The sequence below is a fragment of the Camelus dromedarius genome, chromosome 8 (assembly GCF_036321535.1).
Source record: "Camelus dromedarius isolate mCamDro1 chromosome 8, mCamDro1.pat, whole genome shotgun sequence".
In the NCBI taxonomy this organism is placed as follows: Eukaryota; Metazoa; Chordata; class Mammalia; order Artiodactyla; family Camelidae; genus Camelus; species Camelus dromedarius.
Genome location: NC_087443.1, coordinates 45,771,971 through 45,793,071, shown reverse-complemented (window position 1 = coordinate 45,793,071; position 21,101 = coordinate 45,771,971). Strand labels below are relative to the sequence as shown.

Below are 21,101 nucleotides of genomic sequence, written 5' to 3'. Positions count from 1 at the left end.
TGAAGTCCCAAACCACTTCCCCAATACCTCCTTTTGTCTTTAGTTGAAGATGGCATTTAAGATGAGGGTTTCAACCATTTTGGTGAGTTATTCAGTTTTCCTGGGAGTCTCCCATGTATAAGTGTTATCAAATTTTTGTTTAATTTTCTCCTGTTAATCTATTTCATGTCTATTTCATTCTCAGACCAACTAGAAGAAACTAAACAGGTAAAGGAAAATTTCTTCCTCCCCAACATGACCAAATGAAATGATGCATTGTATATATGTTGAAGAGATACAACTTTTTTTTTTTAGCAGGTCAAGGAAGCTGACTTTCAATATAGTATCACAATTTATAAGTAAGAAATTAGAAATGAAACCAAATAAAAGATCTAGAAATATTACAGTAGCGATAAGGACAAATAATTTCAATTAAGAGAACTTGTAAAATACCCTGATTTATCAAATTCTTCTGAACCAATCAATTTTTTTTTTGATTTGTTTGTTTGATACTAAAAGCAATCGATGTGACACAGGATTTGGTATTCTGACAATTAACTTTCAATTTTCCATCTTTAAGAATGGACTATGTGAAACATGCACTTATCAACTATTTCTAATAGTTCATTGATAAGCTGTTTTTAAGAACCATACATATTTCTCTTTATTCAGAAAGTGAAATAGGCAGTGCTCTGCAGTCAGGGTTACGGTGAGGGTGATTAACAGGTGGAGACTTTTGAATGTTGAACAACGGTTATCAGCCAAACTATAAAGTGGTCTCAGAGTAGAAACAGTACCAGTCCCCCAACTGCCTGAGGAGGATAAAGAATCGAAGATGGAGAAATTGCATGGATACTTTAAGTACATAGGGAGAGTGGGTAAGCACAGAAGTGTTTCACCATAAGGCTTAGGCTACAACTTAGTAACCCAATGAGCTTGGAAAAGGAGCCACCTACTTTTTGTGGCTCAGTTTCTCCATCTGTAAAATTATGATAATAATAATGATAGACACAATTACAGTGGGTTTTTATAAGAATTAAATGGGGAAATGTGTGTTAAAATATACATATTTATATACATATTAAATGTATATTTATTTGTATACTTTACTATTCAACATAAATATTTTGAAAATATTCGAAGTCCCTTTTTAGGAAAAATAAGACATCCCTGCCTGAATTTTGCCATAAACTTGTGGAATCATGTGCATATATGAAGGAAGATTACATATTCTTGATCTATTAATTCAGAAGTATCTATGTGAATTTCTTTGGCCAATGAAGGTGGGGAGTAAGTAATACATGGGGAGATATTATATGCATCATTCCTAGGTAACAGCAAATGACTAGGTTTTGATTTGTTTTCCTCATTCAAGAGATCAGTAAGGTTCTAGATAGAGGCTGTTTCATCAGTCAGAGTTGTGGAATGAAGACTGAATATCGGTCACTGCCAACTAGTGATGGGCGTAGAATGTGAAATCTGGCAACAAAAATCTAGTTATCTTAATTGATTCACAATTTGGTACTTAAAAGTGGAGAGTGCCATAACAAATACCCAAAATATAAATAGTAGTAACATCGAGAGAGGAAAGGGGTGAGAAAACTGTTATTGGATGCTGTAAGGATGGGACATCATGTTAGGCAGTAATGAATCATTTAGCAAAACTGCTGTCTGCAATAACTGGGAAAGCAAAGGCTATGCCAAAAGAACTTAGGGCTCTTGACATCAGACTTCACCATGTGACTGGTGTGTACCCCCAGTGGAAGGATCATACATCCCTACATGATTAACCCACAAATAGCCTGGTGACTTGGTTTGGTGGATGAATTGTGGGCTGAAGGGTCCTGTGTCACTTCTGGGAGAAGCATTACGAGCAAGCTTGTGGTTTGTTGTGCCTCTCTTTCCACTGTCAGAAGAACAACACTGTCCCAGGTAGAGGCTGCTCCACCACTCCAAACTATAGTGAAAATGATGAAAACAGAGCTGGAACTGAACCATGATGGACATACAGTGTGAGCAAGAAATGAGCTCTTCAGTTATAAACTTTTGAAATGTTGAGTTTGAGTGTGTACATAATATAAACCCAGCTGTCCTTACTGAGACAATAAGTAAAGAACTTAAATAGTGCTTGCCTCATTAAGTTCCACATCAGTGTTAACTATTATTTTTATATAAGAATGAGAATGATGGTGATGATACAAAGAGGTACCATGTGTAAGAAAGGAGGGTTATGCTAATGGCAATAGAGGTGAGCCATACAGTCAATCAATTATGAATTATAAGGGTAAGTTGGAAGGAAATAACGCTCTTGTGAGGACAAAAGAAAGCTGAGACTCACTGTATTTGAATATAATATATAGTGCTATTTGGCAGCACTGGCTTATCTTTAGAGTCACAGAAGTTGATCAGAATTTCAAAGGGACAAAAGATTCAGGAAGCTATTCGATTCAACACATTTTAGCAATTTAAATACCTGAGGAAATTGGCGCCAGGTCCAGTGGTGTGATGGTAAAAGTTTAACACCTGGCCCTGGACTGGTGGATACCGATTTGTTGTGTTTGCCAATTTCTGTGGCATAGCTACACCCGCCATGGCCAATTTCAAGCTAGCGATGTGACGTAACTGAACATGAACTTGGGGAGAGACTCACACTACTTGCTCTGAGGATCCCAGCGCGAGCTACGGCTCGGCACGCCACTCTAGCTGGCTTCCCTGGCAGGTCAGGATTACATAGAAGCATGCTTTGGAGCAAGATCCGACCAACTCTGGAAGAAAATGGCCTAAGACTAACCCTTATCAGCATAAGAAGATAGAAAAAGAAGAGCTCTGGGTAACATGTTCCTCTACTAGATGCCATCAGCAGAGCCAGGCAAAACAGCCTTAATACGCTGAGGAAAATCACAGCCTCCAAAACAACTTTTAGACAGAATGAAAGGAAAATACTTAAAAGGGAAGGGGGAGGGGCAGGGGACACAGATTGTTGTCTGAAAAGAAACCACTTTGATTCAGTCAAAACAAATTATTTTGAAGTCAGTTTGCTGTTACCTTTGAAAATAGATTTCTCCACAAATCCTGTCTTTCTAAACTGAGCTGTGAGTCGGCTGTGGGTAGTACCACGTGTGAAAAAGTTGAGGATGTAGCCAGAAGTACTTCTAATGCATTCTGTTATTAGAAGTCTTTGGAAGAGTAATTTCATGGAAGCTTTTCAACTTTTAGGTCAATAGTTTAAATTCAATCTCAGTTGATCATGAACAAATGTGTATGGTTGGCGGCCTATGAAAAATGCCTTGATGGTGTCACCAGAGTTCTTTCTAACAGAGACTGTCACTGCAGTTGGCACCCTTTCTTTTGCTTCTACCAGAAGCACAAAGGGTGAATAGAAATGTCATTTCAAGTATTTTCTCAGCTTTTGTACTAGAGAAATTGGAGATCTGAAAAAGGCCAATTCCTTTTCATCTTTAACTCACAGGTGGAATTATTTTCCTACCATATGGTTCCTAGACATTTCTGGGATTTATTGAAATGAAATCTGGCCATCCTACAAGTAAAATTGTATCTTACTCATAGACAGTTAAATTATACAAAGGTGCATTCTTAAGAAATATTTAAATGTAAAACATGTAAAATTTCTTGGCCTGAATCTTACAGATCTAAGATTTATTTTTTCTCTTCTTCTTGTTTAAATAAATAAATCCCCATCTATGTAAAGAAAGATTTTCATTATTCCATAAATGTACTTGTCTTAATATTTGGTTTCCCATATTTTATCATTTTCATGATATAATCATGATGTTTTCTCCTTCCTAAAAAAACTGTAGGGTTTTTTCTTCTTTCTTTTATTTTGTCCATTAAAATCTCCCAAATTTCCTTATTACTAATATGTCTACTTTTATATAATTTTGTTTCCCAAGTTTTAATAGTAAATGAACAACAAAAGCCAATTCTCTCTAGCTACTTGGAACAACAACAACAAAATAAACGCAAGAACAGACACAGAGAAGTATCTGGTCATGCTAACCAAATTTTTGGCAGACTCAGATAATAGGTGGGATATAATGGCAGGAGTCTTGTTTTGGAAATAATGAGAATTCAAGCAACTGATTTAGACCTCATTTGTTTTCCATGAGGTTCACTTTCCACATCTAGATAATGAGGTTAATATGTTTCATTATTTTTACGTTCTTTCCATAAACATTCTATGGAATCCTGACTTTTATATCATTAGGATTTGAGTGAGAGGGTGTCAGTATTCAAATGAGACTTGAGTAAGATGAAGCTATCCCTGTGCCACCTCATTTTATGGTTAAAGCCCGGTGCTGAAATTTTCCTAAATTATCACATTAAAATCTCTCCTAACTTTCAAGGCTAGTTTCCTGAATTCTCATGTCAGCAACTCCTGCCACTCCCATATAACAACAGAAGAAGATAAATTCTCTGTCCCCTGAACATCCACAGTGAAAATAAAATGTCATGTTATGGTCCCTATGATTTTTACAGCAAGTGACAGTTATTATCAACACCACACATAGGCCAACTTGAAGCTGTAGATTCAGTTGAAAATACAGCATTTTCTGGCCAAATGTACTTTAGTTAGGAATACATAAATAGTGAAAGCCATGCTATCATTCTGAAAGTAACTCATATGCCCAGGAACTGGGAGCTGCTAATGGAAATATTGCCTAAGCTTAACCAATTCATCTAAACAAATAAACCGAGGCACAGCAATTACAAGATTTGCCCATGGCCACAGAATGAAGTTGTCTGCTTCCCAATTAGAATGCCTAACATCAGCTGATGAATCTAAAGTTATTTTTTCCATAAAACACAGCAGCAAAAGTAAATCCTGCTGGGGCAAAGGAATCCAAGACAGAAAGTAATAGTCAGCTGCAGACTCTTTGGATGCAAAACATAAAACACTCAAGGGCATGTTTCCAGTCCCTTCATTCTCTCCTGTAATGATCGCAGCTAATCCCTGCCAGCTAATGGTTCATTCTTCAATAGAGGCAATGGATAGCATAGGCTATCTATGGAAACCCTCCATCCATATTATTCCTGCTTTTCTTTCCAGATGGAATTTTCATTCACCAGAGTGTAAGTAGACATGTGAGGTTTTCTCCCCCCATGCACAGATATAAACCCATTTGCCTTCAAGGTTGTTGCTAGAACTTTACACATAAACTAAGGAGTATACCTGCAGATTTAATAAAACAGCACCAATCCTCATGGCTTCGCTGATTTCAAGGCTATACATCAGCTGTGGGAAACGAGGAGGGCTTTGATTATTTGGAGGAAGCACTTCGATGTACACTGTGCAGATGGAGTGCCTGCGGAGAAAGAGAAGCGAACAAGATGGGTAAAAATCTACACCACATTTAATGACAGACTGCGTTTGGTATTCTGTTGTTGGGTTTACAGAAGAGGAAACTTTGAATTTTTATAGAAAATAAGAATTCAGACTGAAAGGATGGAAAAATAAAAGCTACCACCAAAATATAATGCTTTTATGAAATTATCTTAGTAAAAGGAAAGAAAATGCCTCAGGTACTGATTTTTCTACTTAGATTAATAGAGTGGATTAAAAAGAAATAGCTGTACAAATAAAACTAATAAATCATTTTGCCTTGACTTCTGACTTTATTTTTTAATGCTTCTCTAATAGCAAAAAAATATTCTACAAATATCAGGTAAAATGAGCTGTCCTTGGAGCTCTTCCTACTAAACCAGCAGAGGGGTATTGATTAAAACAACACACAAAGCAAAATATGGGCTGTGTTTCTATTAGTTTTGTGGCTGGCATCAATGGCTTAATGAAATGCATGTCAAGAGTCAGGATCATAAAGTAATCATTGTGTAAAACAGTTGCAAACAAAATCAAATTTGTTTTTAAATCTTCTTTAAAGAATATAATGTGAAAATTTGCAATTAGATTTGAGTGAAGCCTTACATTGACAGGGACTTTTTTTTTTTTTTTTTGAAAGAGATAAAATATTCTCATAAGGATAAAAAATATTAGCATTGACATAATCACTTTTTTGGATATGTCTAACTCTGAAATTTCTTTATACAACAAAAGTTGAAGTAGCAAGACATTCAAGGTTTGTACAGAACACTGGCTAAAACATATTGAGACCCAGGGATTTACAAAGTTAGTCTTCTGTCTTGAAGAACATACCTTCACTGCCTGAGTTGTATGCTTTATACATATGTTAACAAAACTGTGCCTTTTTATTCAAAACATGTTTGTTGCAATTTCTATTTGGGGGCTAGAATTTTCTTAATGTAGACCAAAGCTCTTTTTATTAAGTGCATCAGTTAAAAGACATGGTCACCATAAACATTTAACTGAGATTATTATACTGTAATAGTCTACTTTTTGAAAAGCTTTTAAGAGAAATACAGATCATAGACACTGAAATTTTTTTTTAACTTATCACCTTATAATAGGCCTAAGTCCAAATTGTTTGTGAACATATTCTCAGTAGACGAGATATCTATAGAATATTAAGCACCTTTAACAAGCTGCAGTAACTTTAAAAAATTTCATACTTAAAAGTATCACATTGTTCCAAAGTAATCTCATTTTAAATTAAAATCTCTTAGACTTTATAATCTGTTAAAATATCTGTAATTCTTTCTTGATCTGATTTTATCTCCTTTTTAGTAAAAGTTGCCAATAAAATTAATCAAATTATAATCGCTTTTCTTTTAAAAATATTTTTTACATCTCAGTCTTTAAGGGTAAGATGTTTAAAGCAGGTTAAAACGGATAATGAAATGTTGCTTATAAACTTCCAGGTATGAAGTTTAACTTACAGGTATTATCATGGCTAGATGCAAAACACAGTGGAAAGAAAAGTATCAGGAAATTACAAATTTAGTGTGCAAAGAGTCCCACTTCTCATACTGTGAGAAGAAAGTAATTGTCAATATGAGGAGGACCTATTATCCTCTCAGGTGGCCATCTGGCTCCAACAGCAGCCCTGAGATAGACACTCTCGCTGATATTACCCTTCATGATCCTGGCTTCTTTTAGTGCCTGTTATTTGTCAAGTCATTTAAACATTTTATAACTCTCTTCCTTTTACCTGCCAGCACATTCCCTACGCACAGTAAGTCCTATAACATTTACCCTATATTGGTAAGAACCCTAACTGAGTGATGCTGAGCACAGGATTCATAAGCACATATTCCTGGATTAGAATTTGATGCTACTACTTATAAATTACTTCTTCAGTTTCACTACTTTTATCTGGAAAGTAATAATCATAATAAAGCATGTAAGATTAGTATAAGGATTAAATTACATTATATACGTGTGTGCACATATGTATGTATGTATATATATCTGTACATATACATACATATAAAAACATATATGTATCAGTTTTTAATGATAATTGTTCAAAATAAGGCATATTAGTCTATTCTATGGAGTGGAATAAATAAGCTTGCATTTACTTTATTCACATCCCTTAAAATATTTTGGACATTTTAAACACATATTTTCACTTTTCTAGGCTAAAAACCTACAGTCACGGTCTGCCCTCGCCCCTCCCCAGAGTGGGGGGTGGTAGAGTTGGGTTTGGACATAGTGGGTCAGAATCTTTTGGTGTGGACAGAAAATCAATATTTTCCATGGATATACAAAGATTTTCTTACACACACTTGATTTTGAACACTGTTCCAGAAGTTCATGACAAGTATAATATGTAGACTTGCCTGCTTTTTAAGTTAGGAGCCCAAGGATTCCTCTAACAAACTGACCTAAAACTCTCCTAATAACCCTGGAGGCAAGAGATTCCCTCACTGATCAACATTTTTTTGACCTAGAACACACTTGTACTCCAAATTCAAAGTTTCCTTTCAAAAAGTTGGGCCTTTTCTGCTTTTGATATTTTTAGAGCTTCAGCTTACTGGTCTGGAATATTTTATAAAATCTTTACCAGACTATGAGTCTCCCTTTGCTCTTCAAAGTATAGTGTATACTAAACTTGTTGCAATTTGTATATTTCCTTATTCTTTCCCCTTTGACTATTTTCCCACTTTAGAGGGCTAAACTGTTTCCACCCACAGCACTACAATAAGGACCTCAGATGAGGCTTGTGTATTTGCCCCAGAGAAGAAAGCTTTAAAATGCAAAACCAAAGGACTCTATTCACCAAGGTGGAGGACAGTGAACAAATGTGGTCCAAAACGATGGTCTCCTTCAACTGCCCTTACTCCTTTCCTTCATTTGCTCCTTTCCACAGTAATTCAAATGCTAGAATTACTAATCATGTCCCCCCCTCAACCTGGGACTTGGATCTTAGAGTTACTGGAGGGAGATCATATTTCAAGGTCTTCCATTTTTCATCTTTAACATCCTGGCACTTCCCTACAATGTGTTTAAATAAGCACCAACCTCCTTAAGGGTTACTGCCTCTTAAAATGCTATCTCCTTTTTATCCCTGAGGTCAGCATAGTGTCAGACTTAGTTTTCCTAAAACTGAATACCAATAGTACTAACAATAAAATGAAATCATTAATACTGTAATAAATGATAGTAATTCAACAGCATCATTTAAGTACATAATAAAACAGGACAGTCACCAGATAAATAATAACATTTTATGTGAACATTTTATATTTCCATTTTATAGCTAGTCTTAAATACATAAAACTGAGCATCTATATCATATGAATTTTATTTTTGTAACATGGCCGGTATGATGTAAATAAATCTCTTTTCTAAACAGGAAAATCATAAAGTTTTAAAATTCCTCATTTGGTAATGAGGTCAAAGTAGAACAAGAAAAGTGATGTATTTTCTCAGATAATCTTATGATTTTAAAAGACTCTAGAAACCATCTAGTTTGACTCTTATTTATAAAAGATGATTAGAAAATCAGAATGATTAAGTGACAGAATCAAGGTTACAAAGTTAATTAGCAATAGCTGGTAAACTAAAAGGCAAGGCTTCTGAATTAGAAATCTGCCTGTCCTTTCTCCCCACATCCTGTAAGAACAAATTTGGGAAGTAAATTGAAAACATTTTTAGTTATCTGATGTGTATGTGTTTCTATGTGTGAGTATAAAAAAACATCTTTGGCTTGCAATGAGGGATGTTCTCTTACGGGAAATCACAAATTTCAAGTCTTGGGCTCAGGCTATGATACCACAATTAATTTTAATTATTTATACCATGAATGAAACTTCATCGATAGCACTATTTTTAAATATAAAATAAAATATGAATAAAGAATAGGTTGTGAAGATAGACCTAAGAGGCCTTAATTTTAGAAATGGTATAATTTTTAAAAGTTTAAAAAATCTGAACTTTTGGATGTGACAGTAGTATTCAGTGATATTGAACTGATGTTCCTGACATTTAGAGGATTGTACAATCTGTGCAGTAACTTTCTTTTAAATGTGTCAACATATGCTACAGGGTATCTATTGGTAATTCAACATTTCTACCTTGTTTCTAAGATGAAAGTTCCAGGTATTTAGTTTGCTTTCACTGGTAGATTTAAAGAAATTACCTTTTTTCCTTTGTCCCCCACCAACATTGTGCTAGAAAAGCTCTATTTACAGTTCAATGTTCACAGGTTCTATTTTACTCTTTTGAAAGTACATACAGGAATCCATAGAAGCAAAAATTTCAAATTTAAAACTAACATAAGAGGTCAGAGAAACTTCTCAGGGGAAGTTACAGGGACAGAGTTTTAAGATGAAGAAGGCATTTAAGTGTAAAAATCATGAGGCATTATAGGTGGGGGAAGCACATGGGCAAATTCAGAAAGCAAAAACAAGAAAACTAAACCTTTTGTACAACTAAAGAGAAGGGTGTAAACAGGGCAGTGGTAGAAGTTAAGACTAGAGAGATGAGCAAGGGCCAGATTATTCAGGAACTCATGTGCTCTACTTACTGGTTTAAACTTCATCTTGACAGCAATGGGGATTAGTTGATAGATTTTAAACAGTTCCCACAACAAAAATGCTTTGTCATGTCTCTGTGTCTTTGCTTTTATTGTTTCCTCTGCTAGGGTATCCCATTGTCCTTCCTGTTCATGTTAACCTGCACTTACAATTATCTTCTACTCTATTCCCAGATTTACCTGTGCCTCTACATGAATGCTCCGAGAGTAAAGATCTTACCTTGTCTTTTATTTCTAGTGCCTCCCCAAGAAGCTAGGAATAGTGGTAACTCGGTAAATTCTTGTTAAAATGTATACTCACCATTTTTTTATTAATGTTAAATATATCATGTGAATAAGTTATTTTAAAAAGATATATTCACAATGGAAAATAATTTTATTTAAGAATAGATGATTTAATTTTATGCTAATTAGAAAAAGCCTTGAATTTCATGAAAAAAATTCAAGAATAAAAAAGCATGCCATGTCATGCATCAATTGTTTTATCATAATTGTGGCATATTTGTCAGTAGGGATTGTTTTTTACTGTTTGTATTCTTATAAATACTTAAAAGTAGTACTTTTTTTCATGTTAATATTGAATATTTACTTGACTTAAATCAATTAAATAAGAGACCTACAGACACCAATAGAGTAAATACTATCTCAAAATATCTAACTTTTTAATCTTTGAGCTTTTAATTTGTCCTCTTATGCTTATCAAAGACTAATACAAAATCCCCCAGATATAAACACATAGACTATTACTCCTGTTACACACTGAATCTCACCTAGCTTACTCAACGAGAATACCGAATACATAGTTAATTCGTATCATCCTCATTTTGAGCGTCAGTGCTAATTAAATTAATAAACTGAGGTTGCCAACTGAAAAGAACAAGATAGAAAACCGTCATAGTTTTTACTGTTATTATTTAATTAGGTTTACATGTCATTGTTACTGGCTGGGTCAATTTGTAAAATATATCACAATCTATACTTTTATGTTCATAATTTTCCAATAGCATCGTCCTTCCATAGGAAATACTGAAAACAAAGCCTCACAACCCTTCAGTTCATTTATCAACTCAATTTGAAAGAATAACTTTTCTCCAGAAAAATAGTGAACGTCGTTACCCTACAGGGAACGTGACATTATTGCAGCAGGTGGCATGGAGGTGTATGGATTTTATTCTCTGCAGGCCCCACCTGATGCTTGACTGAACATTATGAGGTGACCTTTTAGTGCCCTAACCATTGTCTACAAAGAGAACAAAGAGGCTAGTCAACTAAATGCCTTGTATCACTGAAAAGATGGGTAGCGTCAGATTCTGAAGATGGCACTTTGTTTCCAAGACTGGGATACGATTTTATTCAAGTAAAAACCCATTGTTGTACAAATTATTGTAGGTAACAGCTTATCTAGGCAAATCAGTGATATGACTTGCAAGTGGGAACTTAGTAAGAAGTGGATTTAAAATCTCATTCATTAAATAATAAAGTACTTTAAAACACATCATAATACATAAGCACATATAGGTTAGACCAGAACTATTTAACAGAGCACTATCTTCAGTTGAAAAAAATAATAATAAATTGATGACTATTAAAGGGCTTTAGTAAAAATTTAAATGATAAAAATCAAAGATGTCTCTGTTCTCATAATTAGCATTAGTAGTATTGTTATTAAGCAATTATAGTATTTTCCCCCCAGAATAATAACTACTAAAGGTTATGACTGTGGAACAGAATGGAGGAGGAGATTTTAGAATCCAACAGTCCTGAGTTCAAGTTATAATTCTACCACTTGTTTACTTTGGTTACTACCACTTGTTTATGTAAGTGGGCAAGGAGGCACTTAACCAAGTAAGTTACCCTTTTCCAGGCTCATATTTTCGGTCTGAAAAAAAATAAAGTATGCAAAGGTCACAATGTTGTTGTTAGATTAGAAATTATGTATACAGGTAGCCTGCATGATGTCTGGCCCTAGTACATGCTAATTAAACAGGATCAGTCATCTTCAGCTCCCCTGCAGAATAACCCAGCATGAATGACACCACTATTAAAAATTCATTCAAACTTTGACTCTTACTTTAGATTCTGTAATTACTTAATATATAGAAATAGTCTAAATGTTTCTTCACAAGAAACAGTCCTTGACTGTTTTCTCATGTTCAGGCAAGTGTATCTATTTGCTTTTTGAATAAGACTATCGCCAAGTCCAACTAAATGCATGCAAAATTGGAACTGTTCCCCTTTACCCAAATACGTGCACCGTATTGACACTGCTACCACTCAGTCACCTCAGACAAAAACCTGGGAGGGTTCTTCATTCTTTGGACAACTCTCCTCTCCACTTTTCCTAACTGATGGCCCCGTTCAAGCCTTCAGCAACAACATTCTTCTAGTGGTGGTGGTGGTGTTCTACCTCCTTTCTCTGCCTACAGTTTTGTCCCCCTCAAATCTGTCTTACTGTCTCTAATTACAATTCATTTATTTAAAAACCAAAAATGACATTTTCTAAGAATGTAGGAAAACAAACACAAAAGATGCTTGCTTAGAACCTGGGGCGTTCAGGAATTGTTCTGCCTTCAAAACAATTTTTGAAGAGAAATGAGACAGCCAAACCACAATGATTCTTGTCCTTGTGAACTAATATTCTGGAGGGGAGGAGTCAAAGCAGACAATAAATTTCATACTCTAAATAAAAATAATATAGCATATCCCATGGTGATATGTTCAGTCTGTGTGTGTGTGTGTGTGTGTGTATAATTTTTAAAAAATAATTACCCAGACACTGAGAGATGACTTCAAAACCCTGGAACGTCATGTGTTACATGCTATCAGTAACCTCTCACTATCAGCACCCTTGCTTTTCACTAATGAATTGGACACATGTCTCTGGTATTTCCCAGTTCCTACCTCCCCATTCCCAACACAGACCTTCATCCTTCACATCTGTGAAATCAGAGTTAATTATATTTTGGTTTAGTCTTGACTTTACTGTACTTTCCCTACAATTTGTCCAAATAAGAATATGCAGTTCCTGAGAATCCTGCCTCTCTGATTTTCCGACCTAATTTTGATGTTTATAGGATAAAAGAATGCTTGCTGTGCTTCTTAAATTATGGGGTTAAACAAAAGCAATGAAAACACTGCATTGGTTCTAACATAAATTACCTTCTCTCTGCTGGAGGAGCATTATCCGCGGCTTGGACCGTGAGCGCGTAAGTCCGCCCGACTATCAGTTCCACCCCCGGGGTGATGGTGATAAGCCCTGTTGTTCTGTTGATGACGAAGTCTCCCTGAGCCCCGACCAGGATTTCGTATGTGATCTCTCCATTTGACCCCTCGTCTGCGTCGACTGCAGTGAGCTGGAATTGAGAATCACAACATAAATCCTCTTGGGAGTCAACTCTTCACCATTGTGTCATTTTTCCCAACAAAAGACCCTTGCTTTCAAAGACAAAAATAAGTAAAGAAAATTCTCTTGGCATATACATTTTTGTTTTCTTGAATCGAGGCTACTGTGTATTGTTATGATACTGAAGCAATCAAAGCAGGCAAGATTTTTTTTCCTTGTGAGAGTGATAAAAGGTTTTGGATCTTGAAGACTATCTTTATTTTAATTTACTAAAAGAAGAAAGTGGAAAGCCCTAACAGCAAATCTAATGTCCCGATAAGAATATTTTTCTGTATCTTATCAGCTGTTCTTGAGCTGTAAACATACATTTCTAAGGATGGAAGCCTGGAAAAAATGAAATAGGTGAAGTTTGCCTTAATTCCTTTATTACTCCTATCCTTCTTTTTGCTCTAATTTTTTCCAGACATAATATTTTCCTATCCATCTCTCAGAGACTCTCTTCTCCTGGAATTCTCTTTATTCACACATGACTTTAGGAAAGATTCTTATAATCTTGTTCACAGTGACTTCTAAAGGACTGATAATGCTTAGAGTATTACCTTTTCAAAAGCAAACAAATGCATCTCCAATTGTAGAATATCTAGTTAGAAAATTAAGATATCAAGTCCAAGAAATATTTTTTGAGAAGAGGATTACAATTCAGAGTCCCTGAAATAACATCATATAAGTGTCTGTATGGCTAATTTGCACATATTCATTATCACTTTGGAGCAAATGGTATCCAGTAGTTAAAGACTATCTTGGGTCATTATATGTAAAAAGAGAATAACCATTATTGATTTTATAAAGCAAAATCCAGGGAATAATGATTTAATATGTTAAATAAGACTCCTTGACTTCCTGATAAATTTACTTAAGAGAAGAAAAAAAGAAAAAAAAAAGATTCCAGTGGGAAATCTTATGATACGCATTTTACGAAGAATGACAGACTTTTTTGTTTTCATCATTGGATGGATGGAGAGAAGAAAGCTGGCCTCAGTTTACACCTAAGAGAAAAACAATTGAAGTTTCCTGTTGAATAAAGAAGCACATAGGACTGTAATAAATAAACTTGCAGAAAAAATTTTCTTATTTACTGACATTTTCTTATGTAGTTCTAATCCATGAGTTTCACTTCTGCAAAGTAGCAGCTCTTTATATCCACAGACTCCTCTGGGAGACTACTGGACATGTTGGTGCACTTTCTTAGATAAAATCATGAATGTACACATTTACCTTGAAATTTGAATTCAGTTTCAGGATTGCTGCATTAATTAATGTCTCATTCAAAGGATCATGAGAACTGTTCTGATGAAATTTTGTAAAGAAAGTACTTTACACACTTTATCATGCTTAAGAGATGTACTGTGCATAGTCTGTTCTATTTTTATTATCCACTGCATTTAGAAAGATAACATGCATAGAAATAGCAGCAACAAAAATAATTGAGACGAAAAAAGGAAATTTGAGAGAGAGGCATAAATTCAGCTAAATCTGAGACTGGGTATTTGAGGGTAGGCAGATGTGGCTACCAGAAAGAAAGGTATTTGATGAAATGTTTCTGGGACTTGTGTGAGAATGACAGACATAGTCCTGAAGGCAAAGGAGAAGGAAACAATTTGCAGAAACAGTCAAAATGAATGATACATATTTATGAAGAACTATTCAAGCCAGACAAACTCATTCTCTTTTGTGTGTGAATAAAATTAGAAAATTAGAGGATAGAGGTAGCGGAGGAGATATCAATTTTGATTATAGTAAATCACTTAACACGATGTCTCAGGAAATCTTAATTAAAATTTAGCTCAAATTGGATTCAATATTAACATTCTTCCTGGGACTTAAATTGGCTAAAGGAATTTAATGATAAATGGCAATGCATCAAGTTAAGAAGTGTGGAGGAACGTGCTTTAGGGATATAGGCATTACAGCTGGTCTTACTTAACATTTTCAGAAATGATATTGGAAGAGAGGATAAGCTGGATGATAATTAAATTTTAAGAGGCACCCATCTGGGAGGTGCTGGAAATACCAAATAGTACTGCAAAGCACAGGTAATAGAAACAACCCACAAGGTGCAGACTCAGCCAACTACAGATAAGATTATATATTCAGGGACGCAACTAGTGCCACAGAAACCACGAGCAAGTAGGAAGGTTAACAAATACTCCAAAAATGAACTCTATGTTAGTTACTTACATAGCTTTATACAACTTTTCAGTTTTTCAGCACTAAGTAATAAAATAGTGTCAAGAATCCACATAATTGAGTTCCTACATATGCAAACAAAAATATTTAAAAGAAATTAGTGGTGATTCAAGTTAGAAAAGGGAGCTGAGACACTGAATACCCTAAAAACGATAATAGGTAACATCTTGTGAGAAACCCTGAAACTAAACTATGGTGGGGATTTAACTCAATAACTCAGTGACCTTGTGATCAGTGGTCTGTGAGATCATAGGTACATGAAGCTTGTCCCTATTTTAGTGGGAAATACTGCCTCCTAAATAAAAATGGATTGGTTTACATGGAGAAGCCAAAGTGTTGCTCACATGTTATCAGATGAAAGTAAAATAAAAAATCTATGCTTTTTAATCATTTTACCTAAATGCTATGCTATTTAAATGGTAAGAAACACTAAGTTATTTGTTTTATATATTTCTTTTCTCTTATGTATTAGTCCACTTCAGGAAGTTTAATCTTACCTCCCCACAATTCCTTCCTCTCAGTATTCTAATATGTACACATTCCAGATATCCTTGTCCTCAGCCACCCCTCACTCCCACAAAGTAAAAATGATGGGGAGCACATAGACAAAGATTTCAAGACAGAATGCTTTCCTGTTTTTCTCTGAGAGAACATCTCAGAGCTAGAGTATAATCCTCCCACCTGCTTCTCTCAGATGTGATGTTGAATTGTGGCCAGTGCTGGAGAAGGACCCTGAATTTGGCTTTTGCATGAAGTCTAGGTACAAGATATACCTGGGGTCGTTTGGGATCAGTGCATCCCTTGATGGCACACCAGAATACTAGGTTGGAATGTATCACTTCAGTCTTCTTGTTTGTCCTGTCTGTCATATTATTACATTTGAACCTTTGAGAGAAATCTTAACTTTGACCTAAGCTAATGGTTTATGACTATCAGCTATATAGCTCATGCATTTATAGTTATGTTTCAGATGAAGTGATATATGAATGGATTATGATGTCACTAAACTGCTGACCACCATACTTTATAATTACTTTGGAAAAGGTTGTGTAAAGCTTACTCGGGAATGATTTACAGACCCAAGGATTATAATGAAATCTGATGTTCTTAAGGAGTTGAAGTTGACTGCTGGAAGGACAAGTCAGGGGGGTATATTTGTGGGAACTATGGCCAATCCAAACTATAGCAGAATGTCACTGACAATCATGAGATCATGTTCTGGCAAATCCATAGTTCCATGAATTAAAAACAAACTTTTAACACCTTCACATGTTTCCTAAATGTCTGACTTAACGAAAGACATCTGGATTCTCACACCTCTTTCTGCATTCAGTCTGTTGTGAGATGCTCTTCTAGTTGATGTCTAAGAAGAAAACTGGGCCTCACACAGATATGTAGTTAGAAATTGTATAAATTCTTCTTTGATACTATACCAAAACTTGACAAATGTTAGTTTCTTACTTTTTTTCTTTTTGCAAGTAGAAAACTGAAAACCATATCAGTGAACTTTTAATACTCTGTTAAATTAAACTCCATTGGTATATCTTGCATTTTGAATTTTTTTTACCCATGTATGATTTTGTAACATCATACATGTGCCCCTTTGAAAATAAATATAGACTGAGTTATGCAGGTCTTCTAAATGTTGGCACTTTCAATTGTAATCAGAATCATCATATTCATTGATACCACCACTGATCTCATCAGAAAAGTATTTAAGTATTGAGAAGCTGTCAAGCTCCCAGTGACAGATACATTTTCCAAAATTCTAATTTTCACCTGAAAGTTGGAATTTTATTATTGACAACAAATGTTATCAGTTGTTCTCCTTGAAGTGATTGTCTTGCTTTATTTTTTTCAAGAAAATGTCTGCCAAGCACCGAAGTCTGAAAAACTATAATTATCAGACATGCTTTCAAGTAAAAAAATAGTGTCCCATGAAAACAGTTAGTTCAGTTTGCAATTTAATTGCACAAGTTCTTTTGCTTTAAAGAATCATTATATATCATGTGTTTTATGCATATTTATGATATTTGTCACACAGAATTTTAAAAAGACACATACAGAAGACTGGGAGTTAATAAAATTTATATCATTCATTAAAAAAAGAGAAAGAAAAGAAAGGAAGAAAGGAAGGAAGGGAAGGAAGGGAAGGAAGGAAGGAAGGAAGGAAGGAAGGAAGGAAGGAAGGAAGGAAGGAAGGAAGAAAGGAAGAAAGAAAGGAGGAAAGAAAGATTGATTCTTCTCCATGGTATCTTTGGCGAGGTTTGGACAGATTAAGGAGCAACACTGCTGCCCCATGAGAGACAAATGGCTGGTGCACTGAATGACATGCAGAAGTTTGTGTCAGTGAAAATTTATACTTACTGGATGGCATGTGGTTATGATGCCAGACCAGTTAAAAACCAGAGTTGGCAGAGAAATAGTCTCTAATACTTACTCTGGTGATGGAAAAATGTATGAAAAAATTGATACATAAACGGATACATTTATTCAGACCTTAATTTGTGCCAGACACTGGGCTCTGAAAAATGCAGAGTGCGAAAGTTATAGACAAAATTATTTCTGTCAAGTAGCTTGTGGTCTGGAAGAGGAAACAGGAAAGAAAACTATCTTTAATATAAGCGCTATTAGAGATGGATAAAACGAAATACAAAAGTACAGAAAAGCCTGTAGCGTCAAGGGGGCAGGAAAGAATAAGCCAATGAATATTCGACTTAATAAAAGAAAAGCTAATCCTTTATCATTCAGTTCCTCCCCCTACAATGGCAGTCAAATTTATATCCTTAATGCCTCATGAAATTACCATGAGTTTGGTCATATTATTCCATCTCCAATAAGATCCTATAAACATCCTGGTAAGTTCATGAAATTCTAATCATCAATGAAAGCTTCCTAACTATTTAAGTCCTAACAGATACTCCTCTCCACTCACTTTTCTCATAATATTTTAGGATGCTCCTTCTATTTTAACAATTCAATAATGGTTTGTGATATTTTCGCATTATTTCACTTGAATAAGGATTATCTCTTACAATGTATATTAAACTCCTTAAGGGTTATAACTATCCTTATTCATTCTATGTATTTTTCAGAGCATCTAGTTTAGTGTCAAACACATAAACATCTATATGCATTAAATTATTATTTGTCCAAGAAAATACACATATAACATGTGTTTGTAATACAAATACATATTATGACTTGCCCTGTGGTGTTTTTGTTTGTTTCCTTTGACAAACTAAATAAGCAAGGTTACTAGGCTTGGAAATCCTGCTTTTCTATTTGAAATACTATTTTTTTCCTAAGATAACCTATCTTTGAAACATCTCAATGCCCAAGCATTTTTCTTTTACCCAATGACTATGCTTTGACTTTGTAACAAAATTTACTGCAAGAGGGAGCCAAGAGGGAGACATTTTCCTTGAAACAACAGTTGAACACACGTACACACACACTTACCACAGAGAGCAATATTATTATTTGACATAATAATGTCAGAGTCATTAAAATACTACATAGGCTTATTCTAATTTTATGATATTGGAAATTATAAAAGTAATTTTAATATGTAATTTCATGTGTAATGTTTATGTGGAGCATATCTCAGTGTCAACCTGTAAGACTTCATTGACGGCCTACAAAATTGTCTTTTGTGCAGCATAAAATACTGTTGCATGAACTGAAGATAAAACATCATTCTCGTGGGGGCAGGGTACAGCTCAGTGGTAGAGTGTGTGCTTAGCATGCATAAGGTCCTGGGTTCAATCCCTAGTACTTCCATTAAAATAAATAAATACATAAGTAAACCTAATTATCTCCCACCCACCCCCCAAAAAAAACCCACATTGAAAAAAAAATCATTCTCACTCATGCCAGTAATTTCTCTCTAGACACAAGGTGCGCTAATAATTTGATTAGACTTAATTTCTAGTCGTGAAAGATGCAGACGCCATTTTATAGCAGGGCTCCTCCAAATGTGGTTCATGAACCATGTAAGTCAGCATTGCCCTGTTTCCTTGTACAATAATCAAGCGTAAGAGATAGAAAGTCAGATGACCAATTTTACAACTGAGAACTTTTAACCAGGATCCACCTTTCATGACCAATCTATCCAATGCTTGCAGTCAAGGTGACTACCTCATAATAAGATGATAATAGACTCAAATAATTATGTACTTACATCAGGCCAAGATAGTCTCATGGCTACATTGAAAATAGTCTGATTATAATACTTAAAATCTGTTATCCAAGGCTTACTTTGATGGAGAATGCTCTCTGTCCCCTTTGTTTCTAACATGTTCACTCTTTGGGACAACAGGTTACTAACCAAAAAGGAAACTAACTGATCTTCTGTTGGGTTAGTGAGGAAAGGTAGGGTTACCGAAGGGTACACGGAGGTTTGAACCCACTTTCTGACCCTTAAAAGACAGGTGCAAATCACAGTTGTCAATCATTTTGCTGTTTTAAGATTTTCCTCTCAATGGGAAATCTATTTTCTTTTATTTCTAGGCCCTTGGAGGGTGTTTTATAGCCTCACGCTCTTTTACCACATACCAGGCATAACATTAAAAATACTAATTATAAAGCTTCATTTCTTGGCATTTAAATAATTTTAAAAATTAGAGGCTAGAGGCATATAGACACAAACAATACTCTATCTTCATAATCTGCATATTCCAGGGAAATATATAAAATATGGATCTTTAAAGGCAAGGCAAAATGTATTTTATCAAGGGATACATAAGGGAAATTAAATTTGTAGCCTGCAAATGCCAGAAATAAGCTTTTGATCCCCTAAGGCAGACATTTTTGAGATACGGTTCCACCACCCAATTGCTATTGTTTTCTTAGTTACACTTTCTAGTTCCCTGCTGGCTGTTTTTTCTGTGTAAACTTACTTTTATTTCCAATTATGTGTATTACAGAGATGTGAATCAGATCTAACTAAATAAGAACATGATAATAATTGTCATGCTTTATCTGTATAAGCCATAATATTGCTCCCTATGAAAGTGTCTCAGTAAAGATAAATGTAGCTCTCCAGATCCATCTGTTGACTGGAAATAAAGGCCAATACATTTATACCTCCCCATTCATTCACAGCTACTTGTCTGCAGGTCCTTCTTTACTTCATCCTCAAATAAACACTTATGAAGTATCTACTATATTAGGCATCTGCTCTACTATATGTGCTATGGATACAGATGCTGCAGATGCAGAGATAAACTAATCATAGTTCTGCCTTCAAGACAAATCAGTAAAAAGGCCGATTCCATCAATATGACAAGCATCATAACAAAGACGTGAATAGATGCACTGTGGCGGTTGGAAACCTTTCCTTTGATTACCACATACATACCAGAGGACATTCACACAAGATACACTTTCAGAATTTCCAGCTCAGGCTATATGTTACTCATTGCTATATCACTGAAGAAAACACACCTTAGTCCAATAAATAAAATAGAGATAGCACTGAATTATTTTTGATTTCTATGAACAATTATACCATGCAGAGTTGTTTATAATTCATCCTTTGGATAAACATGTAGTGTGTAGCTAATATGTCTGGCAGGTGCTGGCATTAGAGCAGCAAATAGACAGATGGTCCC

At 35.0% G+C, this 21,101-nt stretch overlaps 1 protein-coding gene across 1 annotated transcript in view; it reads right to left on the bottom strand.

Moving 5' to 3' along the window:
• Positions 1 to 21,101, bottom strand: part of PCDH15 (protocadherin related 15) — a 1,333,392-nt gene that overhangs the window by 207,177 nt on the left and 1,105,114 nt on the right. Inside the window, exons 18-19 of the mRNA XM_064488173.1 lie at positions 13,056 to 13,249; positions 5,171 to 5,303 (exon numbers count right to left, since the gene is read on the bottom strand). Of these exons, the coding sequence (XP_064344243.1) occupies positions 5,171 to 5,303; positions 13,056 to 13,249 (327 nt within the window). The remainder of the gene's footprint in view (positions 1 to 5,170; positions 5,304 to 13,055; positions 13,250 to 21,101) is intronic.